At 48.6% G+C, this 26,990-nt stretch overlaps 14 protein-coding genes across 14 annotated transcripts; 5 read left to right on the forward strand and 9 right to left on the reverse strand.

Moving 5' to 3' along the window:
• Positions 1-183: 183 nt before the first annotated feature.
• On the reverse strand, positions 184-719 carry FMAN_01841 (uncharacterized protein; the record flags this gene model as incomplete). The annotated part of the gene is made up of 2 exons (XM_041823523.1): positions 184-197; positions 248-719. 2 exons carry the CDS (start codon positions 717-719, stop codon positions 184-186), a joined length of 486 nt encoding a protein of 161 aa, XP_041677188.1.
• Positions 720-1,859: 1,140 nt separating this feature from the next.
• On the reverse strand, positions 1,860-2,668 carry FMAN_01842 (putative rho3 protein; the record flags this gene model as incomplete). The annotated part of the gene is made up of 5 exons (XM_041823534.1): positions 1,860-2,227; positions 2,278-2,367; positions 2,415-2,464; positions 2,514-2,564; positions 2,616-2,668. The coding sequence occupies 5 exons, from the start codon at positions 2,666-2,668 to the stop codon at positions 1,860-1,862; spliced, it is 612 nt and encodes a 203-aa protein (XP_041677189.1).
• Positions 2,669-3,723: 1,055 nt separating this feature from the next.
• Positions 3,724-4,857, reverse strand: FMAN_01843 (uncharacterized protein; the record flags this gene model as incomplete). The annotated part of the gene is made up of 1 exon (XM_041823545.1): positions 3,724-4,857. One exon carries the CDS (start codon positions 4,855-4,857, stop codon positions 3,724-3,726), a length of 1,134 nt encoding a protein of 377 aa, XP_041677190.1.
• Positions 4,858-5,816: 959 nt separating this feature from the next.
• FMAN_01844 (putative ribosomal protein S14 precursor, mitochondrial) lies at positions 5,817-6,294 on the reverse strand (the record flags this gene model as incomplete). Its single annotated transcript, XM_041823556.1, has 3 exons — positions 5,817-5,879; positions 5,929-6,100; positions 6,188-6,294. 3 exons carry the CDS (start codon positions 6,292-6,294, stop codon positions 5,817-5,819), a joined length of 342 nt encoding a protein of 113 aa, XP_041677191.1.
• Positions 6,295-6,990: 696 nt separating this feature from the next.
• On the forward strand, positions 6,991-9,837 carry FMAN_01845 (putative beta-glucosidase; the record flags this gene model as incomplete). Its single annotated transcript, XM_041823567.1, has 1 exon — positions 6,991-9,837. One exon carries the CDS (start codon positions 6,991-6,993, stop codon positions 9,835-9,837), a length of 2,847 nt encoding a protein of 948 aa, XP_041677192.1.
• A 103-nt stretch (positions 9,838-9,940) lies between these two features.
• On the reverse strand, positions 9,941-11,059 carry FMAN_01846 (putative unsaturated glucuronyl hydrolase involved in regulation of bacterial surface properties, and related proteins; the record flags this gene model as incomplete). The annotated part of the gene is made up of 1 exon (XM_041823578.1): positions 9,941-11,059. The coding sequence occupies one exon, from the start codon at positions 11,057-11,059 to the stop codon at positions 9,941-9,943; it is 1,119 nt and encodes a 372-aa protein (XP_041677193.1).
• A 1,493-nt stretch (positions 11,060-12,552) lies between these two features.
• FMAN_01847 (uncharacterized protein) lies at positions 12,553-14,255 on the forward strand (the record flags this gene model as incomplete). Its single annotated transcript, XM_041823589.1, has 4 exons — positions 12,553-12,852; positions 12,915-13,192; positions 13,238-13,753; positions 13,802-14,255. 4 exons carry the CDS (start codon positions 12,553-12,555, stop codon positions 14,253-14,255), a joined length of 1,548 nt encoding a protein of 515 aa, XP_041677194.1.
• A 2,068-nt stretch (positions 14,256-16,323) lies between these two features.
• FMAN_01848 (uncharacterized protein) lies at positions 16,324-16,656 on the forward strand (the record flags this gene model as incomplete). The annotated part of the gene is made up of 1 exon (XM_041823601.1): positions 16,324-16,656. One exon carries the CDS (start codon positions 16,324-16,326, stop codon positions 16,654-16,656), a length of 333 nt encoding a protein of 110 aa, XP_041677195.1.
• A 3,073-nt stretch (positions 16,657-19,729) lies between these two features.
• Positions 19,730-20,470, forward strand: FMAN_01849 (uncharacterized protein; the record flags this gene model as incomplete). The annotated part of the gene is made up of 2 exons (XM_041823612.1): positions 19,730-19,981; positions 20,144-20,470. 2 exons carry the CDS (start codon positions 19,730-19,732, stop codon positions 20,468-20,470), a joined length of 579 nt encoding a protein of 192 aa, XP_041677196.1.
• Positions 20,471-21,888: 1,418 nt separating this feature from the next.
• FMAN_01850 (uncharacterized protein) lies at positions 21,889-22,137 on the forward strand (the record flags this gene model as incomplete). The annotated part of the gene is made up of 1 exon (XM_041823623.1): positions 21,889-22,137. The coding sequence occupies one exon, from the start codon at positions 21,889-21,891 to the stop codon at positions 22,135-22,137; it is 249 nt and encodes an 82-aa protein (XP_041677197.1).
• A 168-nt stretch (positions 22,138-22,305) lies between these two features.
• Positions 22,306-22,683, reverse strand: FMAN_01851 (uncharacterized protein; the record flags this gene model as incomplete). The annotated part of the gene is made up of 1 exon (XM_041823634.1): positions 22,306-22,683. The coding sequence occupies one exon, from the start codon at positions 22,681-22,683 to the stop codon at positions 22,306-22,308; it is 378 nt and encodes a 125-aa protein (XP_041677198.1).
• Positions 22,684-24,054: 1,371 nt separating this feature from the next.
• On the reverse strand, positions 24,055-24,366 carry FMAN_01852 (uncharacterized protein; the record flags this gene model as incomplete). The annotated part of the gene is made up of 1 exon (XM_041823645.1): positions 24,055-24,366. The coding sequence occupies one exon, from the start codon at positions 24,364-24,366 to the stop codon at positions 24,055-24,057; it is 312 nt and encodes a 103-aa protein (XP_041677199.1).
• Positions 24,367-24,886: 520 nt separating this feature from the next.
• Positions 24,887-25,228, reverse strand: FMAN_01853 (uncharacterized protein; the record flags this gene model as incomplete). The annotated part of the gene is made up of 1 exon (XM_041823656.1): positions 24,887-25,228. The coding sequence occupies one exon, from the start codon at positions 25,226-25,228 to the stop codon at positions 24,887-24,889; it is 342 nt and encodes a 113-aa protein (XP_041677200.1).
• A 593-nt stretch (positions 25,229-25,821) lies between these two features.
• Positions 25,822-26,646, reverse strand: FMAN_01854 (uncharacterized protein; the record flags this gene model as incomplete). Its single annotated transcript, XM_041823667.1, has 1 exon — positions 25,822-26,646. The coding sequence occupies one exon, from the start codon at positions 26,644-26,646 to the stop codon at positions 25,822-25,824; it is 825 nt and encodes a 274-aa protein (XP_041677201.1).
• Between the last annotated feature and the right edge of the window lie 344 nt (positions 26,647-26,990).

Raw genomic sequence — 26,990 nt, forward strand, 5'->3', positions numbered from 1 at the left:
TCTACTGATGAATGTTTTCAAGGCAAATGGTATTGAAAGACGAACTGCTTAAACTGGAAACGCTACTTCGCAACTCCTTGATAGCTCCATCGTATACTTGCGCTTTTCTTCTCATACAGTCATAATACAGAACAAGATTACTCATACACTCCACCAACTCCAGTGCTCTGTTGCGGTGGATGTTTAATATCCATGGCCTGTCAATACGTCAGCGTCAAGTCGATCATATATCATCACAAATACTTACGTCCAAGAGATCGTCCCATCTTAGACATCTCCTTAGCCTCCATCTGCTTAACCTTAGCCCTCCTCGAATCCTCCTTCGCCTCAACCTCCAACCTCTTAACATGCTCCCTGGCCTCCCTCACACTAAGTCTCGCCTCCTCCAGGGCACGATCAGCCTCACGCTCGGCCCTCTCAGCATCCTGGACTCGCTCCCTGGCCTCCAGAACAGCAGGGTCATGCTCGTTGCGGTTACCGCCCAGACGAGACAAGAAGCCGCCGTTGGAGGTACGACGAGATGGGGAGCGGGATGATGAGCGCGAGTGTCGACGGTCGTAGGAGGAGGCTGAGCCGCGGGAGTGGCGGTGGTGGGAGGATGTGGATGTTCGTGTGGAGGTGGGCTCGTGGCGAGATGAGGAGGAGAAGAGGCCGTGCTTGCGGGGGGGTTCCTCGCGGATTGGCTCTGGGGAGGGTTCACGACGACCAAAGAGACCCATGATGATGATTTATAGTGATAGGTTATAAATGTAGTGTAGTGTAGTGTGTAAGTCACAGCGTGGTGTAAGCCGTGTAAGTGGAAGTGGATATCGTGTAAGTGATGAGTGAAGAAGTGATTAATCTGGAGGATAAAAAAGAAGCTTTTCGCACGAATCTAGGCGTCTCTTGGCCTCTATTTCTATTACTTCGCATCCCTACCTCTGATGCCATTCCCAACTACGATCGCCCAAACTTCAAACCTGCTTTGTTACCGTGACGTCAATGCATGCGCGCAGGGTCGCAAGGGTCCAGCCAATCATGATGTAGAGATGACGGTATCAGTGGCGTTGACGGTGATGACATTCAGAGCATCAAGAGTGAAAGTTATTGGTGTAAGAAAGATGATCAGTTTGATATGATGTATTGATGCCTCTGATATCATACTAGGCTTGGGGGTTGCTGAGAGGAATGTATCACGATTTGCCAAGCAAGATGTGAGAATTCTAGTGTCGACGTTGCAGGTTTAGAGTTTATCAACGGTTACACTCCGCAACTTAATTGACCGTCATCATCAATCTCATACAATAGCCTACCTAGCCTACGATCTCTGTGGATCAAAAGATCTACAGTCCATCCTCTCCTCGATGCTTGGGCTTCGCTCTGTCGATATCTCATCGTGTTCCCTCGTCAGCGTGGCTGTGCACTTTTGCCCCTCAAAGTCTCGGCACATTGGTCTCACCAGAACACAGAGTCAGAGCCATCTCATCAAGACACGCGCTAAATGAACAATTGAAGACACAAAGGCAAATTCCGTGAGGTGTAATCGGTAGACATAAAAAAAAATAAAGTAGTTGTGGCTAGAGCGTGACAAAAATGACTTCCTCGAGTAGTCTACTCCTCCCGCTAATTTGCCTCGCATTCCCGAGCGAAAATAGCCTGTAAATAGTAAATAGCAGAAAAACAACGCACAACACCAGGGTTCCCTATGTGCTTTATGCCGCACGATATATACAGTGAAAAATACCCATGACGGGCTAAAAATAAACCATGGGAGTCGAACAGAGCCCACATCCCTGCTTTCGTTCGATCACATTCGATGGGGATGACAGGTAGGTCTCTCGTATTCGATATTAAAAACGCTCGTATCGATCGTATCATGTTCACATAACCGTGCATCCGCCCTCCTCACGATCCTTCTTGACGCTGAGCGCAACACGCGCCGCCTCGGTGAAGGCCTCGTTGACACCTCTGTTCTTCATGGCGGAGCACTCGAGGTACCGGAGGGCGTTTATGCGGCGCGCCACCTCCAGGCCCTGGTCGTAGTTGATCATGGGGCGCTTCTCGCGGGGTTCGCCTGATTCGTTCTCCTCTTCCTCGCCTTGCTCGCGGAGATCGCACTTTAGCGCTACGAGGACGAGTTTGGTGCCGGGGCAGTTGTCGGCGATCTCGCCTACCCACTTGGATTCGACGTTCTCGAGCGAGTCTTTGCTGTCGACGGAGTAGCAGAGCATGATGAGATCTGTGTCATCTGCATGGCGTCAGTTTCGTTGGAGTTAGTAGGTATCGGGAGGTAAGTACCGTAGGATAGGGAGCGTAATCGGTCGAATTCTTCCTGGCCTGCTGTGTCCCAGAGGGACAGCTCGATGTGTACATTATCGACAAAGATGTCTGCGTTCGTTAGCGATGCGTGTACGCAGAAGAGCCGTGCATCCTACCATGGACGTAGTTCTCAAAGACGGTGGGTTCGTAGACAGTAGGGAAGTAGCTATAATCGATGAGCCTCTCTCTTCACGTGCAACTCCCTGAGAACATACCCTCTCGTAAAGACGTTCAACAGCGATGTTTTTCCACAAGCACCATCACCCCTAAATCAGATCAGCGCAATGCCCTCCCATTCCTCGTCGTATGTTACGCACAGCAACACCAGCTTTCGCTGCACAGTTTTGGATCCTCCACAAAGAGCAGGCATTCTGACAAATGTGATTCAAGTCGTGGGTTTCTCTTTGTAGTTTGTAGAAGAAAAAGGAAAGGACGGCTTGGTTTTTCGCGTCGTTTGAAATAAGTTGAATCTCGGTTCCGTCAAGGGCCCTGGCGTGCGCAGATCGAATTCGCAGGCGAGAAGAAAACCGTTGGCAGATATCGATAGACGGCAAGGCGAATTGATCCCGTTGAATGTAGGGGTTAGGAAATGAACGGTCGTTTTTCCAGATCGCGGAAGAGGAATAGAGATGCAAGGTTGTGAAATGGAAGTTGAGGTCAGAGAGAGGCCAGCGCAAGGGAAAATGGGGGGCACTGGAACTCTAGGCCTTGGGTCCTCTCGAGCAGTGGAGTCGACAGCGAGGAAAGCGGGCAGGGATTACCCTTTTTCGGCGCCTCTTGAGGGGGGATATGCAACCACATGACAGAATAAAACTCCCCCGAAGACCACTGTAAGTTAGGGGGCTTGTTTCTGTCTCTCTTTAATGTGTCCCCTTTTTTTCTGCACATCCTGTGGAACCACTTTCTCTTTTTCTTGCAGTAGCGTCGACCCGTCACGTTAATTGGCTCTTTCACCCGTCGCTACCAAGATTGCCTCTTTTAAAGTCCCGGTTCAATTGAATGCGCCAAAGAGGGTTAAGCTCCGAGTCTTTAATTCGATAGTGTTTAGTTCGATGACACTGATGCTACGTCGTAAATCATTGCGAATAACTAATCATATCCTGTGCATGAGAGAGAAGCGGTACCTGAAACTTGTACCTGAATTTGAGTTGAGTTGTGACGATTCATGGTGGCTTTGCGACTGAGTCGTAACATCGAAGTGGCTTCGTTTATTTTCCGCCCGCAGAAGCTGTAGGTATCACGCGGAAGAGGCGATATTGTAACGCTGAAAAAGCCATCTTGTTCAATATTAGACAAGAGACTTGTTTGTATTAAAACCTTGATTCGGTTTATGCCGATAACTCAACCTGACAGTACCAATCTAATCATGTCGTTCAAAACGTAAATGTGTAACTCAACAGAGGCCGCCCAATGTAGAATCCATTTCTAATCCTCGTCCCTTTGATATCCACGGCGCGATCCGCCCATACGGTCCGCAAGACCCTTGTGGCTTGCTTGTTGGTGCAGCTTGTTGATGAAGCTGCGATCACCTCCGCGCTCTCGAGCCTTGTCATCTGCTTCGCGAAGTGCTGCCTCCTGCTGTTCTAGTGCCGTAAGACGCTTTGAGCGATCTTCATCGAGCTCTGTTGCTGCGGACTGCATAGCGGCTAACTTGCGCTGCCGTTCTTCTTCCTTGGCTTTATCATCTTCTTCGTTGTATCGTGGCCGCCTGTCGCGAGAGTCGGGGTAGCTTCTTCGGAAATCTCTTCGACTTTCGCGGGGGCGTTCATCGCGTGGTCGCTCATGGCGGGAGCGGTGCTCACGTCTGTGTTCTCTGTCCTCTGAATCGTCGCGTCTTCGTCGCGAACGGTCATCTCGACTATCGTCTCTGCGTCGCCTGTGCCGATCTTCTCTTGAATCATCGCGACGACGTGGACTTCGCGATCGCGAATCAGAGCGTCGTCGTCTGTGGTGCCTATCGTCAGGATCGGCGCTGCGATGACGATGCCGCCTTCGGTGCCTGTCGTGTCGGTCTTCTCTCCTCCGTGACTTTTCCTTCTTCTTCTCATCGTCAATTCCCATCGAGGATAGTAGCTGTCGGCGCTTAATCGGGTCGTTCATCATGGCTTCGTAGGCAGCCTGTTCTTGTCGCTTGATAGCCAGTAGCGGATCGTCGCGAATCTTTGCAGCTGTATCCCTCGCAGTGTTCGCATTCTGCAGCGCCATGAAACTCTCCGCCCCCGCATCCTTCTCTAACTTCTTATGATCTGTGCCCTTGATAAGGTTGTCGATACGCCGCTTGCCCAGCAAGTAGGCTTCTGATTCTTCTGTAGTGCCGCCTTCTCCGTCGTTGGGGCCTTGATACATCCAGTCCACGCGATCAACGCGCTTTTTCCCTCCTGCAGCCTCGAGCTGTCGTTGGACTTCTTCATTTTTGAGTTCTTCCTTGATTTCGTCGATTCGCTGTTGTGTTCGCTTGCGCTCGGCGAGGGCCTTTTGCTCTTCATCCCAGACGGCCTGTTGATTGCGCCGCAGCGCGGGATGGAAGGACTTCTTCAAGTTGAGATCGCCTCCACCCATTTTGACGATCCTTTTGTGTGAATGTTTAGGAAGAAGAGGGGACGAACTTTGATGATGATGTGGAGGGAGGAAAGTTGGTTGATTTGATGCATGAGTATAGTGGAGTGGCAATTGTAGGCAACCAGGCGCAAAACGAGTAGATGCATGGGCCCCATATTTATTTTTATCCTCGAAACTTAGACCAATGATTGTAGATGACAGAAAGACTTCGACAGACTGCCGTAGAGTTGGTGGACTCGCTGATGAGTTTATTTTTACGTCCTCCAATACAGTCACAGGCTACTTACTCCCTGAGCTTATTCTCGAGGTTATCCAGCTTTTTAGCATTTGTATCGGTAAACCAAACCGCGAGACTCTTGAACCCGGCCGACACATCAATGGTCAAACACCAGACAGACTTCATCTGCCTGAAGACATAATAGCTGCCTTCAAAACAAGTCAGGAGGCATGGCGTACGCCTCCTCAGACACAAACATAACCCAGTGTGTCTGTTTCTTGTTCACGTCCGTCTCCTTGCCTATGACCCCCGCAGCCATGGACTTCCCTTTCCCATGAAGCTCAGTCCCATGCCATCTCTCTGGTCCTGTGCTGCATCAACCGTCAGACATAAAACATTCATTCACCTCACTAAGACCAATGTGAAAGTAACGGTTTAACTTATTTCGTCTTATATTGTACAGTCGTGTCTATGATACCCAAAATATCGCAGCGCCCTCACCATTGCGTAATCGTACATTTCTCCTTGTTGCTTGTTGATGACGGTTCGAACTCGTGGACTGCAAAAATCGAAGAGCAGTCTAGTGGGCGAAGTAATTTTTAGGTGCGGAATGAGAGAAGGTTTATAGGTTTTAGGATCGGATACCACTAGACCACTCTTCGACACAGGTAACAGAGTGGTTTCGGTATATAAGGGGTGTGTAGTCGTACATTTCCTCTCGTTCGTTTCCGTCTCCGACTCTTTACCAACTGGCTCGCTTCACACCAGGCAAGTTTCCAGCCATAGCCTCCATTCGGAAATTGTACTACAATCGTCAGTCCAATCCTCGACCCCTCGATCTTTATCGGACTTACTCGAGTCATCTTGAAGTCACTCAAGACACCACGTCCTTGACCACCCATGATACATCTGTTTCGAATCTGCGTTGGTCGAGTGTAGCAGTGCATCTGTGTCAATTGGAGCTGAGCCTCGGCGCGGACTCGTGGGGGGAGGGTCGTGTTGCGAATAATGTATCGGAGAGCTTGTCTATCGGCCTCGAGTTAGCCTTTTCCTCTTCGCGGGTAACCTTTCCGATCGGTCGTTTCTTGTGCGGCGGGGGAAGAGTTTGCGTACCTCTCGGTCTCGTGGGCCTCAAAGACCTTTCGCTTTGTGTGGTCGCGCAGGGTGCGGACGTTGACGAAACAGCCCAGATCGAGCTTCTTGGCGCGGAACATCGACATGGTGGGCGGTTTTGACGGGAATGTCGATGATGAAGCTGTCGGGAGATCTTGGATTGAGGATGAGCCAAATTCAAGATGGAGTTTGAATTGCCGAGGATTAGCCGGGCCTCTCAATTCATGCGCTCTTAGGCTGTAAGTCGAGTCTACCGACAGAGTTTGTCAGTGCAAATTGCTCATATAAAAGTAATTGGTGAGTTAGTGGTCGCTCGGGTGAGTTCTTTCAATATTACTCTCGTGTTTTATCAAGCAACTCCAAGTCGTGTTTTGGTTAGTCTTGATTGGCTCACTCGTATGGGCACCGATTGCCAATGATCCTAGCTGCAATGAAACAGATTTCTGTATTGATGTAGAGAATCATGCCTGTGCGGCATTGTTTCAAAAGAAACATATTGCATCAACCAGAATCAAAAATTGAATTCTTTTAGTGAACTTTTGAAGCTTTTTCACTTCATCTTGAGTGCATCTAGCTCTGTACCTGATCTAAACCTCATTGATCTAGGGTATTCATTGTGGAGTGGTGATCCCCAAACCGTCCAGGGGATGCTGGGCCTGGAATGCGACGTGACGCAGCCTCTGGTCTTGGTACGATTAGCTAACCGTGCATCTGCAATAACCCTGAACAATCAGCCCGATTCTTTCAACAATGGATTTCATGTCTCACATCTAACCACATTTCCTAGCTGATCCGTTTCCATCATGGATCGCAGCAGAGAGAATCTCCTCGATGGAGCCGATCGTGCTTCTTTTGACACAAGCGACGATTCCGATGCTTACTCTGACATCGACGCAACTGATTATCTCAACAAGAATAAGAATTCCCAATCTGAGGCTGCGGGCAAAAGGCGTCTACGATATCTTCGGAGCTGGCGCGCGAAGAAATGCTGCTTCACCGTCATTGGCACTCTGGTAGTTGTTTGGCTTGTGATCTCAGCGATTGGAGCATTTGCCTGGAAAAAGATAAAAGTACCGCCCGTTGAGGGAGACTCACCACCATGGTATCCCAGTCCCAAAGGCGGTACTTCGCAAAACTGGGCCAAGAGTTATGATCGGGCTGCTGAGCTGGTTAGTAAAATGACCTTGGCTGAGAAAGTCAACATCACTACTGGAACAGGATGGAGCATGGGTTTAGCAGTCGGCACGACTGGCGCCGCTAACAACGTCGGATTTCCGGCTCTGGCATTGCAAGATGGACCTCTCGGAATACGGTTCGCTGATAATGCGACTGCCTGGCCGGCTGGTATCACAGTTGGTGCCACGTTCAACAAGAAATTGATGTATGAGCGTGGCCGAGCTCATGGCAAGGAAGCAAAGGGCAAAGGCGTCAATGTCATTCTTGGCCCGGCCATCGGACCTCTTGGACGAGCGCCTGCTGGTGGACGAAACTGGGAGGGCTTTGGACCAGATCCTTATCTGCAGGGCATTGCAGGAGCTGCGACGATCAAGGGAATACAAGATTCTGGAGTCATGGCCACGATCAAGCACTTTATCGGCAATGAGCAGGAGCATTTCCGCCAGGCGTGGGAATGGGGTCTTCCAAATGCCATTTCATCCAACATTGACGATCGCACGCTCCATGAGATTTACGGATGGCCGTTCCAGGATGCTGTCAAGGCTGGTGTTGCGAGTGTTATGTGCTCGTATAACATGGTCAACAACTCGTATGCATGCCAGAACTCAAAGCTCTTGAACGGAATCCTCAAAGATGAGATGGGATTTCAGGGTTTCGTCATGTCGGATTGGTTGGCGCAGAGATCTGGTGTCGCCAGTGCTCTTGCTGGATTGGATATGAGTATGCCTGGTGATGGACTCAAATGGGCCGATGGTAAATCGCTCTGGGGTCCTCGACTTACCCAAGCTGTTTTGAATGGGTCGCTGCCCGTGGACCGACTGAACGACATGGCACTTCGGATCGTCGCGTCTTTTTACCAACTTGGTCAGGATAAGGATGAGAACAAGGGACCGAACTTTTCGTCATGGACGTATGACAAGAAGGGCAAGCTGGCACCTGGAAGTTCTTCGCCCCAAGAGGAGCAGGTAGTCAACCAGTACATAAACGTGCAGGAAGACCACGCTGAGCTAGCTCGTCAAATTGCCATCGAAGGCACTGTTCTTCTCAAAAACGACGGTGTACTGCCTCTCAGCCGCGAGGGCAACTTGGCCAACCAACCCGAAAAGAAGAAGGACAAGATCAAGATTGGTATTTTCGGCGATGATGCTGGTCCTGGAAAGGGACTTAATTACTGCCCTGATCAAGGCTGCAATGAAGGTACTCTCGGATCGGGTTGGGGCAGCGGTGCAGCCGACTTCCCATTCCTCGTCACTCCCGTCGAGGCGCTGCGAAAGAATTTTAAGAAAGACAAAGTTCAAGTCACCGAACATCTCTCTAACAAGATTAAAGACCCCAAGAAGGTTACAGAGCAGGATTTATGCTTAGTCTTTGCCAACTCAGACGCCGGTGAGGGATATTTGTCTTGGAACAGTGTTCGAGGTGACCGCAACGATCTCAACTTGCAGAAGGGAGGTGATGCACTGATTATGGAGGTCGCGAACCTTTGCGGTGATGGAACGGGCACGACTATCGTGGTCATTCATGCTGTCGGTCCTGTTGTCGTGGAGAACTGGATCAACCACCCAAGGATCAAGGCTGTGTTGACAGCTAATCTGCCTGGCGAGGAGAGTGGCAACGCGATTGCGAGTATTCTGTTCGGCGACGAGAGTCCCAGTGGAAAGCTCCCGTATACGATTGGCAAAGCTCTTCCTGATTACGGCGAAGGCGCTCAGATCCTGTATCTTCCCAACGGAGTCATTCCGCAGCAAGACTTCAAGGAGGGACTGTACATTGATTACCGACATTTCGACAAGCACAGCAAGGACCTTCGATATGAGTTTGGCTATGGACTGTCATACACCACCTTTGAGTTCAAGGACTTGAAGATCTCAGTGAAGGAGGCCGTCGCGGGACTTCCGGTCTCACGTGTATCGCCCACGAGCGTAGCGCCACCCAAATTGGATGATAAGATCCCGGATATCGAAGAGGGTCTATGGCCCAAGAACATTCGCAAGTTGAAGAAGTGGATTTATCCCTACATTGATTCACCTGATGACATCAAGAAGGGCGATTATCCCTACCCTGATGGCTACGATATCGAACGACCGCCCTCACAAGCTGGAGGTGAAGAAGGTGGTAACCCTGATCTCTGGAAGACTGTCGTCACTGCCTCCATCACCGTGAAAAACACAGGCTCCATGGACGGCAAGGCTGTTCCTCAGTTGTATCTCTCGTACCCTGCGACATCAAAGGTTGATCATCCTGTTCGTGTACTGCGTGGGTTCGAGAAAGTCGCTCTGAAGAAGGGCGAGAGCAAGAAGGTTGAGTTTGAGCTGACGAGAAGGGACTTGAGTTATTGGGATGTGGAGGTGCAGAATTGGAGGGTCACAGATGGAGAGTTCACGATTGCCGTGGGCGAGAGTTCGAGGAATTTGAAGGCGACGGGTACGTTCAAGTCTGACGGTACACCAGGCAATTTGATCATCGAGGGTTAGCAAAATTGTATCCTTGGGAAGCCACTTACACATGCACATCATGAGACGCAAACAAAATGATTCATTATCGTAATCAATTTCATTACCTTTCCATTGTCTACATCTAATTATACGCCCTCAAAAACTCCACCAGAGCCATCATAGCCATAGCCTGTCCATAAGGCATGCTCGTCCTAGGAATATCCTTATAATGCTGCAAATCATGTCCCATGCCCGTTCCAAACGAAGTATTCAACAACTCTCCCTCAGGACTAATGTTCTCCAAAACAGCCTTGATCGCCTTGACAGCAACTTCAGAGTACTCCTTTCTAATATATCGCTTGCGCTCTGCCTTGAGAATACCATACGCAAAACCTGCTGTCGCACTGGCCTCGACATATGAGCCCTCTGATTCAGGGACGTCGAGAAGGGTGCTCCATAGACCGTTTGCGCGCTGTGTCTTGGCAAGAGCGGCGCATTGGCTGTCGAGCGTGTTGATGAGATGTGAGCCGATGGGGTCATCTTCCTTGATACCGACGAGTTCGAGGAATTCGGGAATGACGATGGTGACCCAGCTGTTACCGCGCGCCCATCGGGCATCAGCAAAGTTGTGACCGCCGTCCTTGAAGGTCCATCCATGGAAGAACAATCCGGTCTTTGTATCGAAGAGATACTGAATGTGCAGCAAGAATTGCTTCTTTGCTTCAGCGACGTATTCAGGCCTGTTGAGCACAAGACCAATCTTGGCAAGTGGCATGACCGTCATCATGAGGGTATCATCCCAAAGCTGCTGCTCGTTGACCTCAAGGTATGTAATATGCTGAAAGCCACCGTACTTTGTCCTGGGGAGGTCATGCATCGCCCACTCAGCCCAAGCATCCAGCCAAGGAAGATACGTAGGGTTTTGTGTCTTTTCATAGACATATGCCAGAGTGAGGAACACAGCCATGGTGTTGATGTTCTTCCCCTTGTGACCCTCTGCGAAGCGGGCCTGGAACCAATCCTCAATGATCTTGAGCCATTGGTCCTCGCCGGTCATCTCGTAGTACTTCCATATTCCGTAGAGGCCGATGCCGTGAGTCCACTCCCAATCGTTCCAGCCTTTTGTGTCGATGATGCGGCCGTCTGCTAGGGTCATGAGGAATTCGCCTGTTGTGTCTTTTATGTTGACGAGTTCGTGGATGAGCTGTTGGATTTGCTTGTGGACGTCTTGCGACGCGATGTCGTGTACGTGAGAAGGCATGATGGCGGTGACTGAGCGGGTATCTAGTTACTGATGGGGTATCCTGTTACTACACTGCAAGACAGGCGAGTTCTTTGATGAGGATGAATGAGGGTATTCATAACCCCTCGTTACATCCCAATGATTCTCTTGGCAGTCCACATGCTCGGTCCGAAGTACACCGAGAGCGCCTATCATGAGGTTGAAGCTTCATCTCTCCGCACTTTTTGGTTGTGGGGGTGGGGCATTGAGCTGGGGGTTGAAGATGGGGGCGGAGTAGTCAGCCATTTCCAGTAAAGTCAGAGAGACGAAAAGACTCGGCTGAAGCTTGGAAAGTGAGTATATAGTGGCATTTGGGGGAGTGCTATGGTGAATTGCGGCTTTGATACCGGAGTTTGTCATGGCAATTGTCATCTAGCGTTTGAGTGAGTGAAGGGTCTCGGGAAGCAAAATATCAGACCTTGATGTAGGATATCAATTAAACTCAGGAAAAGGTATTCTCAACTTGGTAAAAAAACATCCTAGACTTAACAAAGAAATTTTAAGCTTATCCTAAATTACCTTACTCTTTTTAACATTTAGGATCAAGGTCCCGAGTTTTATTTCCTCCCCTAAGAGTGAGTGAGTGAGTGAGGGGATTACCGCTAAAGAAACCGCGGATTTAGTGCGCTTCCTCGGATCTTCAGTGGGTCTACCTTAATTCCCCCCACTGAGCCAAAACCAGGTCAACGGCCAAGTCTTCCTCTTTCGCTGCCCGTCGCTTCGCCTTGCCGAATGCTGCCCTTCGGCGACGGAGAAAATTTGAGGTGCGGAGTAATTCGAAAAGAGCCGCTTACTTGCCTGGATTCTCCAAATTCATCGCCAAGAGACGGGACGGATGCGGCTGTTACGTTGAGGCGTAAGGCACAGCGTCGTCACTATTGCCGTTGGATATACTATTGAAGGGCAGCTAGGGATCTCATTTGTGTTATATATCCAAGGTTGAGCTTTAGGGAAACCTGGTAGAGGTCTGTTGGACCCTCAGAGGAGTTTATACCCTCAAGATAAAGATCAGAAGCCATGCCAGATTGATGAGAAGCATATCTCGCTCCCATGCAACCGTCCACTCCCTACGGGTCAACACAGGAGCCTCCTGTTGTCAAACAACCCAGCAAATCATGTCATACGCTGATCCTACCCGTCCCTGGCATACTTAACCAGGGCTTATTTATCCCGTCGAGCGGATCCCCAGTGACGAAACCCTGAAGATGCCGCGTTGCCGAGTTGTAACTTGTAGACAATCCTCCTTCCTACTCGGCGCCTCGGGCAAGACTCCCACGAGATAAACAGTGTAAAAACTCAATCTTGACTGGAGTAGAGAAACTGGGGCAATATGGGGTATTTTCTCACAAGTAACGTTGACGTCTGGGGCCCCAGATTCCCGCCCCATTACCGGATGTCATAAAAGGAACCACCCATCCTCTCATCCATCTCGATAATCTCATCCTCAAATTCATCCGAATTACTAAATCGAGATGGCTTCGGAAATTCAGCGCAAGAGATCCGTCGACGAGGTCGAAGATCTCGAAAAGCCAGCTCAGCACTCTGAGCGAGTCGACAAGGAACTCGCGCAGTATGTCTCAGACGTGCGTATCAACATCTCGCCTGAGCGCAGTGCGGAGCTGCGAAAGATGATTGACAAGCGAGTCCTTGCCATTATGATCTTTACGTATTTTCTGCAGGCTATCGATAAGGGGACGTTGTCGTTTGCGTCGATTATGGGGTTGACTGCTGATACGGGGTTGGAGAATCCTGATGGGACTGTGTCTCAGCATGTGAGTTGCCAATTCTTTCCTTACCTTTTGCTATGGATAGTATGCTGATGAAGGTGGTGTAGTTCTCGTGGCTTACGACCTGTATTTACCTCGCTATTCTTGTTGTCGAATATCCCCAGAACTGGCTCATCGCCCGTGTCCCAATCGCGAAATATCTCTCCTTCTGCATCGTTGCTTGGGGAGCTTGCCTAGCTTGCCACGCTGCATGTCAAGACTTCAAAGGTCTCGTAATTGTACGAACATTACTTGGTATCTTCGAGTCAGCCTGTCAACCATGCTTCGTTATCCTCTCCGCCATCTGGTATCGTCGTGAGGAGCAAGCCTCACGAGTCACATACTGGTACGCCTCATCCTTCTTACTACAAAATATTACTGACCATTGAAGGTACATGATGAACGGTGCCCAACAGATTGTCGGCGGTCTTCTCGCCTACTGCTTCTCCCTCATCAAGACCGGCCCCCTCAAATCCTGGCAATGGCTCTTCCTCTCCTACGGCGTCATCTCCGTCATCTTCGGTGTGTTCGTCGGATGGTGGATGCCTGATTCACCGATGCGAGCCAAATGCTGGACCGAGCAGGAAAAGCACGAGATGGTTGAGCGTGTGCGCGATAACCAGACTGGTATCCAGAACAAGACGTTCAAGAAGGAGCAGTTCATCGAGGGCCTCAAGGATCCTCAGGTCTGGGGATATGCTCTCATCGCGCTTTGCACGACACTTCCTACGTCGGGACTTGGTGCTTTTGCGAATATTATCATCAAGAGCTTTGGGTTCAGTACCCTTGAGACGCAGCTGTTGGCGATGGTGTTGGGCTTTTACATCGTTATTGTGCTTCTGTCATCGGCTTGGCTTGTCAAGAAGACGAGCCAGAACCTGCTGGTCATGCTTGGCTTCTGTATCCCGTGAGTCTATTCCCACTCTTTCATCTTTGATCACCGCTAACAACTCAGTTCCTTCATTGGTACAATCCTCCTCATGACTCTCCCCAACAAGACAACAGCGCAACACATTGGTCTTTTGATCTCATACTACATAACCCTATCCTTCTGGTCCGCCCAAACCCTCGCCCTCTCCATGATCTCGCGTAACATCGCCGGCCAAACAAAGAAGACCGTCGCTGTCGCCACCAACTTCATCGTCTGGGCGGCCGGTAACGCCATTGGCCCTCAGGTCTTCCTCTCCTACGATGGACCTCGCTACTTCATCGCTTTCGCCACTCACCTTGGCTGCTACTGTCTTCTTGTAATTGTCATCATTTCTCTGAGATGGTATCTTCGACGAGAGAATAAGAAGCGCGATGCGTTGGCTGAGTCGGGTGTTGCGGAGGCTAGTTCGACTTATACGGGGCAGGCTTGGGAGGATCTTACGGATAAGGAGAACCTGAGCTTCCGTTACGTGTACTAGGGGATGGATCTTGTAAAGAGGTATGTGGATACGAGCATCGAGAAATACATACAGCTGTAGCTCATTGAGAATACATCCACTGTTGCAACATAATTATCGCTTCTGAAATGCTTGTTATTGATTCGCTAGAGTATGGGGATTAAGGGCCTTTTGTGCACTATGGCGGCCATGTCTAACAACTTCTGGGGAAATATGGGCTGTGGCTTGGGAGAGTTGAACAGTGTAATGACTATGGACCGTCGTGGCCTTGATCGTTGTTGTGAGTTCAGGAATTGTGGATGAAGTATATCCCGAGACATCAGTTAACCTCTTGTTCCGAGCGCATTTCCTCATCATCCGATGGCAAGTTTAAACCTTTCATTGCCTGGTTTACAGACACCAATAGATCAGCATTCAGTTGCCATTCCAGGAACCTTCTCATATGTTCGGCTGCCCGTGCCACATTCCCCCAGGCATAGGCGCGCAGTCTTTCGTCTCTGGCTTGGGCCATTTCCTCGGAAAAAGCGTTGATGATGGCGTAGGAATTTTCGTCATGTTGTTTAACATCAATGGAGAAGTAGTCCTACCACTCCTGATCACCCAGAATGACGCCACCATATCTAATGATACGGGCCATGGCCTGAGGATACCTCGTAAGGGATTCGCCATCCGCCAATCTCTCAGCCGTGGCACTGGTGGTCGACTTTGCCAGAAACTCGTCCATGGCTTTGAGGTCTCCTAAAATCTGAAGCCTAGCTGAATTGACTGCTGTGGAGGCCTTCGTCGCAAAATCGGTTCCCCCAGCCGTAAACAAGCGTTGAAGCGTCACTGACAGACTTCCCTAAGCCAGGTGGGTGCGCCCCTTGTGCCTTGAGTCAATGATGGCGATCATCGCACACACTCGGTAATAATCAGTTGGTGCCAATAGATTGAGAGGCTTGTCAGGCATAGCGACGAATGTGGGTAAGCCCCCCTCGTCTGCTTGCAACCTGACCCTCAGCACACCAAGCTCGTAAAGGTGCTCCAGACGTCGATTCATCGCGCTTGAGTACTCGTGCTTGCCAGAAGAGGCCACTTGCGCTTCATGGCCGGGGAATTGAGATTGATACATAACGGTGTATAGTAATTGGTTGATGAATTTTAATGTATTTGAAGCAGTATTCATGGTTGAGCTTCTGTAGTCTTAATGATTCGGAGTGTGATGGAGAGCAAGGGAAGAAGCCTTCGGATCCAACGTGATCGAGATCAAGAAGGACCCATGATTGGTACTTGAAATACCTGCAAGTGACGTCAATTGCAGCTCCTTCTGTGAAAACAACAGACCTCTTCAGTGAGGTAAGGCCCATGCCCGAACTCGCAGAAGTGACTACCTTGACTGGGTGGGTGGTCTCAGGAAAGCGACTGCCTTGAACACTCCCTTTGATACAGGCATGACCCCATCCCCAATATGATAGAGTTATCTACAGCCACAGTAATGGCACCACAGTACTTAGACCCGCGAGGTTTACCGTTCTTTATATGCCTCTTCTGATCTATCTTGTTCATCCATTGGCATCCCACGTTTCGAGTGGGAGTGCACTTGTCGAGCACCTTGCTAGGACGGAGAGCGAAGCCATGCAGATTGGTAGCTAGGAAAGGTTTGCCGATGGTGGTAGAAGTTGAAGGATATTCCTTGAGGTGATGTTAGAATGTGATGGAGAAGGACCCGCGTCAAAAGATCTCTGAACAATCGCTGTCCCTATTGCCCGAGCAGGTCGAGCACTGGTCACTGATGGTTGACTGCTTGACCCGATCGGTGTGATGCTCAAATGCCTTGGCTCTGAAGAAGACCCCACACAAGGCTGAATAGATGCTGTGTCCTGGTTCACCGTCAGTGTCAAGGAGTCGCTGATTGTGAATCGACAACTATGGCAGTGATGAACCTATCTATTGTTCCATGGTCTTCATGAGTATAAGTTATGGTCTCTGTACGGCCAAGTTCAAATCACCAGCTCAAGCAACTCAGACACACAAACAACTTACACGCAAACAACTACACACATAACTCACAACTTGATCATCCTCACACACCCATACTTCCCTTTTCATCATGCCTGAATCCGACCCTCTACTAGCAGCCCCTACAACTATCGTTCACCCCAAGCACAAAACCTGGTTGTGCGAAGAGAAGGTCAACGGTACCGAGTGCAACACCCACAACGATGTCAACGACCTGATTTGCATGAAGTGTGACTACCAAGTCGATGGCTGGACAAAGGTGAGGGCCGAGGATGTCAATGAAATTCATATCGGGCAGCTCTACAGCTACAAAGATGGTGTGGCGAAATGGCAATACTTCAAATATTTTCTCAACCCAGGTCCAATTTTGGAGGATGCGCCTGGGAACAATGCGCCTGTTCCCAGAGGCACAATCGACGGGTAGTCTACAATGGAGAAACCAATGGAGGAACTACCAACAGAGCGGGAACCATGGAAGACATTAGAGCTGACAGTTCAACCGCGTCTGTCCACTTCGGGGTTGGGGATCAGCAGATTTGAAGATGGGGTTTCAGTAATCGAGATGCGTCATGGCTCATGACTATAATGCTTGTTATTTGCTTATCAAAGTCTGTCTTGGACTATGCTCCTAAGACAATGAATAATAGAACGGGTTCAGCTTTGCTTGTTTAACTGTTTCACTTGCGTGCACCCATCGACGACCGTGCTCGTGTGGACGAGGAGATCAAGGGGATCAGTACACTTCATTTCTGTGCCTATGATTGTAGGAGATGCTTGATGGTAGTGAAATCAGTTGAAATAATGCTTGTTTGACGAATGACTGATTTGTGGACGCGAGAAAGGCGATGTGCAGACAGAAAGGATATGCTTCCAAGTTTCAGTGTGTAAATTGTTTGTCCCTGTTTCACTCTCAGGTTGAATAATAGTCACTGATAGTTACTTAGATTGAACGCTGTATGAATGGGTTCTCCTGTCTCTGAACGAGAGTCACTTATCAGGTCTGAATAGCTGCTCCAGGTTGACCTCAGTGTAACTGCCAAGTAGTCATTGAGCGTGAATCAATCTCAATTGCAGTGACGAGTTTGTCGACCAGTCTACAATCCTCACTGATATAAATGCTCTTTGTACGGCTACCTTCAGCCCACCATCTCAAGCACTCAGACACAAACACAACTTGCATTCACAACTCACCAACATTCCCATCCTGACAGTCCTATCTACTATTCACTTTTGATCTTACACAATGCGTCAATCGGATAAACCAGATCCCAGACACAAGACCTGGGAATGCAAACAGCCTATCAGTCGTCGTTCCCTTGAGACTTGCGATACCCTCAACAATGTCGAACTGATGACATGCCGAATGTGCGGCTACAAGATCAACGGTGTGGAGAAGGTGAGGGCCTTTGATGAAAATAACCAACACATCGGGAATCTCTACAGCCACGACTATTTGTATGGTGTCACGATTTGGGAGTACTTCGAGTAGGTTCTCAGCGACTATTCAACCATGAGCGACGCAACGATCCGAACGACCATGAACGCTGGTGCTAAGAGCTGAGGAACTACAAACAAAGCGACCAAGAACGGAACGAGAACCAATAGAGACAAGACCAACGGACTGGGAACTGATGGGAAGGGGGGTCAATGGAGCGACCACAATTGGAGTGCTGGGAGGTATTCGAATTGACATTCTAAAACGTCTATTCAATCTGGACATCGACCGGTTTGAAGGTGGACAGGCTTTCTCATGGTTTATGGTCACGCATGCTTTTGTTTTCTCATAAAGGTCTATCTTGGAAATTACCCTTCAAGATACGACACAATAAAACAGCTTAAGCTTACTCGTATTAATTTTTAACTTGTGACCAAATGTGGAAAATGGATAAAGCGAGCCATAAGCTGTATATTCTGTTCAAGGACTTTGCTCCTCTCCGAACGTCGTTGATCTTACGACACTTCATTGCTGCTTTTGACTCAGAAATTCCGCAGATAAGGACTCTTGTGTTATGAGTGAGAGTAATAATTGATCTTAGAAGCCCCTCCGGTGCTGGTTTACAGGGACATGAAGGCCGTGATGAGTCAGTTGCTTTGTCTCTGAACAATGTTCTCATGCGTGAACAGTGTTCAAGAGTCGCAGCTCTATGGCAAATAGTCACTACAAGATACGAAATTCCAGTGCTGGGCTAAGTGTATCGATCGTATTGGCTGTGGTTCATTCGTAATCAGTTCCTGCTACCAACTGGTATAAGTCATCCTCCTTGCCCCCCCAAAGCCATAAACACGCAAACAGCACAAAAACATCATCACAACCGCACACCCGGAAACTTCCTCATTGTCTACAACCGCAATGTTTGACGAAGCGGACCGAACAAGCGAACACACCCACTGGCGATGCATACGCTGTGCCAATGCTAAAAAGCCAAACGTCAACGAAATGGCCGACCAAGCATGCGTTCATTGTAAAGCCAACCGTGAGCCTGGAGCAGCTGCTCTGGATAAAGACTTCAACACCATTGGGCAGTTGGTCAAGATACAAAGAGAAGTCTGGGCGTGGAATCCCAAAAGGCTAGTTCGAAGTGGTGGCCCGAATGGGAAGGGGACGGAGGAGGGAAAGTGATCAAGACGAGGGACTTTGAGCAATCATGTCTATGGCAACAATACGATGTTATTGCGATAGAATTATCAATTGAGCAATACTTCAGAGAGTGCTGTTGATCATCTGACTTGCGGATGTCCTAAGTGACCACCATTCGTTCTACTCGTAAGCTTCGCGCATAACGTTCCATCGCCAACACGACAGAGCTCCCCTACGCTAAGATCATTATATCTTTCTATAATATGGTTGTAAGATACAATCATGGAATCTTTAAGCATTAGGATTAATATCTGTTTAGTTTAGATTGTAATGAACTCGTCTCTACCGTCACAGCACGATTGCGAATCTCGTCAAGTATTGCTCGGAGAAGAGCTGCATCGCAAACATGGGCATTTAGGCTTTATGAATGTGATATATGTTCATTTATTTATAGGATTGTAGGGGCATTGTCAACGTTACATGCATAAAGAGATCAAGATTTGTCCCCGGAAAAATGTGACTCGGCGTCATAATGACAATCCTGCAGGGGATATGCTCAGGACACACAGAATTTAGTTTATTGATGAGCCACTCGGCGAATTCACTCATTGTGTGTCCGCTGAGTTGTAATTACTCAGTGATTGTTTGGCTCTGGGGCCATTCCAACCGCAAACACGAGCAATCACTGATACTGAGAGCTCTGAATGAGATTCACGTCGGTACATGTGTAACTCTTATCGTCGAATCACTAATCATCCGCACAATCACCTGCATGAACTCATGTATATATCTGGCTCGGTTTTCACCCTTCCTCCACTCACTCATCAATTACACGACGATCAAAATCCCATCCCTGCACTCACTTACACCAACAACCCAATATTATCCACATCGCAACACCACCACTTGCATCTGCACAATGTCAGAGAATGTTCAAAAGACAACAACTCAAATTCGGGGTGATCACAAAAAGTGGCAATGCCACAAAATGATCGATGAACCAGGTCACGCCAGATGTGTTGCCACTATGAGCATGAACGTCGACACTTGTACGCATTGTGGACAGCGTCGCGGGAAGAACGCTGTTGCTCTGGCTCAGAACGATGATGTGTTGGGTAGCCTTGTGGACTTTGAGGCTGATGGAACAGAGAAATGGCACTATAATCTCAAAGTGAACGGCGTGCACAATTGAGCCTGTTCGGGGTTGATAGGGCGAACATGACATACCGGCGTTCAGCGATCCAACACAGAAAGAGATTATAAATTGACTCTACAAATCTTTTCCTCTTCTCTCATTCATTACAAGCCAAGATTGTATTTACTTCCATTGTAGACGCAACCACATCGAACTGTAATCATGTCTGGCCCAACCACTACCATCCGCAAAGACCACACCAAGTGGCAGTGCAACGAGAAAGCTGGAAACGACGACAAAGGTGAGCCCATTGAGTGTCAAGAGGTCATGAAGATGAGCGAGCAAGTCTGTACGAAATGCTTGTGTATTCGCAGAGTCGGCGCCACTGCGATGACCGAGGATGAGATGTATCTTGGTATGCTTGTTTCTATCACCAAGGGAATCAATGAGTGGTGGGATTATTTGCCAGAAATGCAGGAAGAGAGTTGCGAGGAGCCCATTGACACTGTGATGGGGGGCATGTGAGCTAGAGGGTTGGGCTTAGGCAGTGAACATAGGTAGCTAGGTGAATAGTGATGTATGGACTGTAGTTTACTGATTCATGGATATGAAGGGCACAGAGTACACAAGACCAGTGAAAAGATGTTTGTCAGACAATGAATAATACTCCTGAACGATGACCAATGCTAGGTATAATAGCGGCCCTTCACCCAGTGACTCTCACCCAAACAGCACACACAGAAACGTCTTACTACAACTTCAAACAACTCAATCTCTTGAACAAAAAATAGCACCACGCCACAATCATGCCTGCCCCTGATGTCGATAAAGCAACACAATCCAAAGTTCGCGGCGACCACACTCACTGGCGCTGCATGCATGGACCGGAAGACAACCCATGCTATACCAGACTGGAGATGACCCAAGAACATTGCACTGTATGTGGAAATGGCCGGAAGGTGGGCTCGGGTGCTGAGGCGCACAATGAATACCAGCTTGGAACTCTGCAATCCTTTGGTCCGAATGGTGAAGCGATTTGGCACTATGAGACAGCCAGGAACGGCTGTAGTTGATGGGCGTTGGACCGAAAGAGAGACCCTAGCATGAGACTTTTGATTCAGTGTATATGGGTGCTATAAAATACACTATCAAACTTCCGTTCAATATCTTTTTCTTGACATCGACGTATCAAAGCGCAAACTCACCCACAACGTATCTAAAATGCCTTTCAAAACACTAACACCCGTCGTCCGCAGTGATCACACCCACTGGCGCTGCAACAAACTTGTAAATGGAGGCATCTGCAATCAGAAGAATCCCATGACAGAGAAGACATGCAGTGTTTGTAGTATAGACCGTGGGATTCGCTCTATTGCCTTGGCGAGTAATGATGACGTACCCGGGGTGCTTGTTTCTGTGGACTCGGAGGGTAGGGACATGTGGTTTTATAGTATCACGACAAATGGAACCTCCTAGTTGTGGGGGATGGACTAGCGTAGACAAACAAGTAGTTGAGCTATCGTGACATTGCCAAGGGTACCAATAAACAACTACAATATGACAATATGAATCTATAAGAAGAAGTGTATTTCTTTTTGGTAACGCGAAGCCAGAGATGCGGGCGCTCTTGGTGCAGCTGGCACGAATCTTGTCGGTCTCTCCATGGCGGCCTCGGTGAAGAGACATGAGCTTACAGTCAGTCTGAACCTATTTTGCTGCGATGCGCGGCGTATTTACATCTTTTGCAGTGTTACACTGTGTTCTGCAAGCATTGATTCGGGAGGACAGCAGAGTAGCGCTATATACTTGACTGTTTCCCCCTTGACTCTACAGTACCCAACCCCAAACATACTCCCCAGACAATCCAGAAGACGCACAGCCAACATTTACAATAGTGCAACACAAACATCCAAAGCTCCCAACATATCATCTCATTACCTAACATGCCTCTTATGGAGCGTACGACCACCGTACGTGCTGATCACACCCACTGGAAGTGTGTCAGACCCGAGCCTAACGGAGGTTTCTGCAATATAACAATGGCTATGAATGAGAACCAGTGCAAAAAGTGCGCTTCGATTCGTGAGCCCAGGTTTGCATATGCTATGACAGGAGAGGGGCATAAGGCTGGAGTTCTTGGGAGCGTTGGTCAAGATAAAGTTGAGATGTTGCATTACGAATTGGAGACTTAGAATGGGATCTCCTGACGGATAGAAGTCAAATGGTGAGCAGGTGATTGCCTCTGGAACTAAATGGAGACCTAGGAGAAAATATAATCCCGTTGGAGCTCTGCCTCAACCGTGCTCGTATCATGATATCTCCAAGTTGCCTCAGCGCACACATCCGCATCACAGTCTCTTCTAAGTCCCACTAGCAGCTCGATCATTAACCAAATCATCATATGCGATGTCGTAGTCACCGAACCCCGCGACCGTTGTATACAAAACCGGATCCGGCTCATCAACATCATAAGGCACAACGTATTCCCAGACTTCTTCTCCCAGAGCCGTATAATCCTCAAGGTGTCCGATTATCTCCCAATTATCCCTCAACGCCAGAGTTCCGACTCTTCGGGCTGATTTGCATTTGGGACATCCCAAGATTGGTACTCTGATGGCACGGCCTTTGTCGTCCTGACCAAACTCAAACATGGCGTTGACTTGGCAGTACTCGTCGTTGACTGTGGTCATACATTGCCACATGGTGTGATCGCCACGAATGGCAGTGACTGGAGCCATGATGTGTTGCAGTGAATATACGGGAGTTTGGTAAGAGTTGGTTGTCTGGGGGTTGCTTGCTCGATATCAGGTGGTGCATTGTGAGGGCTTATATTGAATAAGGATGGGGACAACCAGAGTCTCTGTAAGTAAAGAGATTGATTCTAGTTGAAGAGACGCAGTGAAAAAAGGATGGATTAGGGCAGTGTGTACACCGCTGAATCCTAGAGGCACTCCTTTTGGGTGCTGTGCGTCTGATGCGCAGAGCAGCAGCACTTATTAATACGCCTTTAGAGTCATTCATCAGGATATCTAGCTTTCCAGCCAACAGTAAGATCTTAAGAAACAGCGAAGGCAACAAGTATCTTGCCCGTATTTTGCCCGTATGTGCTTTTGGGCGTTCTTTTAACTTTAAGCCCTGAGGGCTGAATCCTCTTTTAACCTCTCAACCTTATCACAGCACAATCCACATAACGATCACGAAGTTCCTGTCTTCATTTATCGACAGTGATCGCTTACTTGACTAAGGGAAATATATTTTGATCGATCGGGTCGATTCTGACTGTATTGTCCTTTTGACGTCCTGTTTCACCCACTAATCATAACGATAGGTAGCTCTCTTAGCCCTCGCGTCCCAAATGTCCACCCTCTTTGCTTCGTGAAGGTTCCAGACTGGTTTCCCGTTTGAATCAATTCCCTCGCATTGCCCAATAATGTCAATGTCAGCATCCAATGCCGTTGCTCCCTGAGCAAGTTCAGCCTGGCACCCTTTACATGTCTTCTCGTCAATGTCGTTATGCTTTGTGCAGGTGTCATTCATGCAGAGCCAATAGGCGATATTGACTTCAGTAGGCTTGGTCATTTTGGTTGAAGTGAATGATAGAGTTGTGTGTTGTTAGGTTTGTGTGACTTGGGGTGCTCGATGTCCTGGGTAACAAGCAGGGGACGTTTGGGACTTTTATGCGTCATTGGAGAGTAGGTCCAAGGACTTTGTTCACAGTCAATAATTTTTACTCACTGTGTGTATGTGTTCAGGCAACCTTTGTTCAGTGTAACGGGACAACTTGCAGTATGTCGACCAAGGGAGAAGTGTGAATGGCTCATACGGCAGTTCACTATCGTGTCCGCGATCTGAGTTAGTGTACCAATCGAGTCTCTGGAGACAAAAATTAACCACTAATTAATTCCTCTTATTCAGTAAATGCTTCAGCTCAAAGATGCATGCACGCAGGCCCAGGACATTAGTTCTACTAATCGCGAGGTCAAAGCTAAGAGGCAAGTAGACACGACATATTCGTCAAATCAGCTCATTTTCTTTCCATTATTAAGTAAATTGAGAATCTCTATGATTATTCCTTCCCAAGACAAAACTGATGAATATCTCTCCTAGGTTCAGTCAATAATGAAATGAATCGTCCAACTTTCACTGCCATCGTCCTCAACGTCCACCATCCAAAGCGGCTCTGGTTTATCACAGCCAGGCTTTATCTCTCCAAGGTCGGCTGTCGAGCCGTACGAACGTATGTTGCCGCATTTAGAACAAATTTCGTTCTCTATGTCTTCATTTCTCCCTCCGCATGGCGTCTTGTAGGGCCGATCAAGTCCTCCAAAATTGCATGTCCATTTAGCGTTCTTTGGGACGAAACTGTCGCCGTGTTCAGTCACCATGTAACAGTTCGGATCATCTTCTGGTGTTGTAGACATTGTTTAGAGATATAGGTATATTTATATGGGTTGTTCAGAGAGATGATTGTTGCCGTATTGCTGAGTGTTGTGTCCTTGGAGGAGTGGTCAGGCAAGTGGGAAAGACTCTCAACTTATGCATGTTAGATGTCAGTGGTACTTCACGAGAAACTAATCAGCGTTTCTGTGCTCGAATAATTGCCGTAAGAAATGCAGTCATTGATACACAGTCAATCTACCATGACACCCTCTCACTCACCTTCCTGTATCCATAGTCAAAGCTGATGGGCTTCTCACAGACGCGGCAAGTAGCCTGAATCAGTCGCATCTACTCAGACATCGCATTGCCTCAAGTTTACGTTAGCGCAAATGAAAGACATGATGTCTTTTCAGTGCAAGTTCACTGCTCATTTCTACGTGGCGAAATGAGCTCTCAGTCACGAATCTGAACTGCACATATCACATCTGGCTTACAGCTTCTAGGCACTAAATCATTGAGAGAAACTTGTTCCATTGAGAAATCCCATCCTCACATCACCCCCTAAAGATTATTTGGATGCGAATCAAAACGAGCCCAAAACTCATTCTTCTTCCGACCAAACTCATACGTCCAAATTTCAGCCCCGTAGTCAGTTACACCACGAATCTCCCAACACCTCCCCTTTACCCCCTCATCAAGCCTCTCCCCAACGTGTGCGACTGCATTAGAGCGTATTTTATGGCACCTCTCGCAAATCTTGTTCCTTATATCCTTATTTACGTGTCCGCACTGAGATTCTGTTGGTCCAGATTTACACGTCCATTTAGCGGTCTCGGGGATGAAGTCGTCGCCTTCCTGAGTCATGATGCAAACGTTCTGATCGCCTGATTGTGCAGCAGCCATTTTTTATAGGCTTAGGTAGTATTAGGAAGCTTGTCGTCACTGTGTTGTATTGTCGTGTGTTGTGAGGAGTGGTCATGGATGGTGGCAAGACCTGCAACTTATACACGTGGTCGACAGGCTGGTACTCACATCGCAATCACAGAGTGAGAATGCCTAAAACACTGCCATGACGGTACTCCAATTGATAAATTGTCACTCTACCAAGTCTTACATTCAGTCAGCTGCCCATACTTACAATCAGAAGCGGAAGTCCTTCAATCACTAACCTCTCTCCAAGCAAGGCTTCTCTTCCAACGCGGCTCATAAGTCTTCCAACCAGCAAAGGCGAAGACTCAGAAACTTGAAGTCGCATATCGGGTGCTTCATCTCGGCGGTAAATGTTCTATATGTGTATTGGCCACCTTGGACAAGTCGTTCAAGGTAGGTAGTGTCTGTTCACGAACTTGGAAATCCACACATGTCGACAACTCCGCCAGGTTATATGAGGCAGAGGCCATGATTAATCAAGCCACGGGAGAGAACATATCATGCCGCTAACCCTTTGCTGTATTTCTGTTGTTGTGAAGTGATGATCTTGCTAACCCTACCATCAATTACGCTCTCTTCTTCCTTTTGCCACTCCCACTACCTGTAGCCCCCCCCTGGGCCTCTCCTCCGTTCTCCGGCAGTTTCTTCCGCTTTTTCGACTGTGCTTGTCTTGCCGGCTGTTTCCCCTGCCTTTTTGACTGTGCATCCTCCTCCTCCTGTTCTTCCGGCTCCTCAAGATCCTCATCATCCACCTCCCCATTCCGCCCATTCTCAACCCCGCCTCCCATATGGCTAACTTCAATCACCTCACCAGTCCTTGCCGCACTCCCCTCTCCGTTGGTTCCAACAGCGTCAACGGCCCCCAGAGGCGCAGACAAATTGTTCTGGGCACCGACTCCAGGGTTGCCAGACCTCTCAGCTGCAGTGGGATTATTGTTGGGATTGATTCCATCGATTCCATCGATACCACCAGGACGCCAAGACACAGGCGGGGAGCCAGACTTGAGAAGATCCCTCGGTGCACTTCCCCGGTACATTTCTTGTATAGCCAGAGTATCAGGGTAGTACCAGTGTTCGTTGGTGCGTCCGTCCACATGCACCAGGATCCCGATAAACTCGTGCTGGGGACCGAGAGCGTGGGCACCTGCTTCTCGTTGAAGATGGCATTGCCTGCAGAGGGGATAGAGCATGGAGTTGATCACTAAGCAGGACACATCATGGCATCTCCATCCCATGTGGTCGACACGTGTGCTGAGATTGAATCCTGTAAAGTGTACCGGTAGATTGGCATATTTCGTACCCAGTGGTGGGAAAAGAATTTGCTGGGGGGCGCCTGGTGGATTCGGTGGTGGTTGATTAGGCGAAGGTCCATTTGGGTTGGCTGGTTGCATGATGTGAAGTGATAATGGTTTAGACGATATATGTCTGCTGTGCGTTTTGATGATAATGGTGATGGCGCAGTTGACGAAGAAGATGACAATTGAGAAGATGATGATGCTGAAGAGAAAAGAAGAGAAGAGAAGAAGGGGGCTGCTGAGAATGGATTGAGGTAACAGTTGAGGGAGGGAAACAACTCGGGAAAGAGCCTGTTGAGGTGGGAAGAGCGACGCGTGGCCACCTCAAGTCGGAGTACAACACTTGCTCGTTTGACGACATGAGGGAGGTACAATGGACAGGATGCCTGGACGAGACAGCAACTGGATCATGGGAGGGAAGGCAGAAGGGATATCACCGA

This window comes from Fusarium mangiferae, assembly GCF_900044065.1.
Source record: "Fusarium mangiferae strain MRC7560 genome assembly, contig: FMAN_scaffold001, whole genome shotgun sequence".
NCBI classification, from domain to species: domain Eukaryota; kingdom Fungi; phylum Ascomycota; class Sordariomycetes; order Hypocreales; family Nectriaceae; genus Fusarium; species Fusarium mangiferae.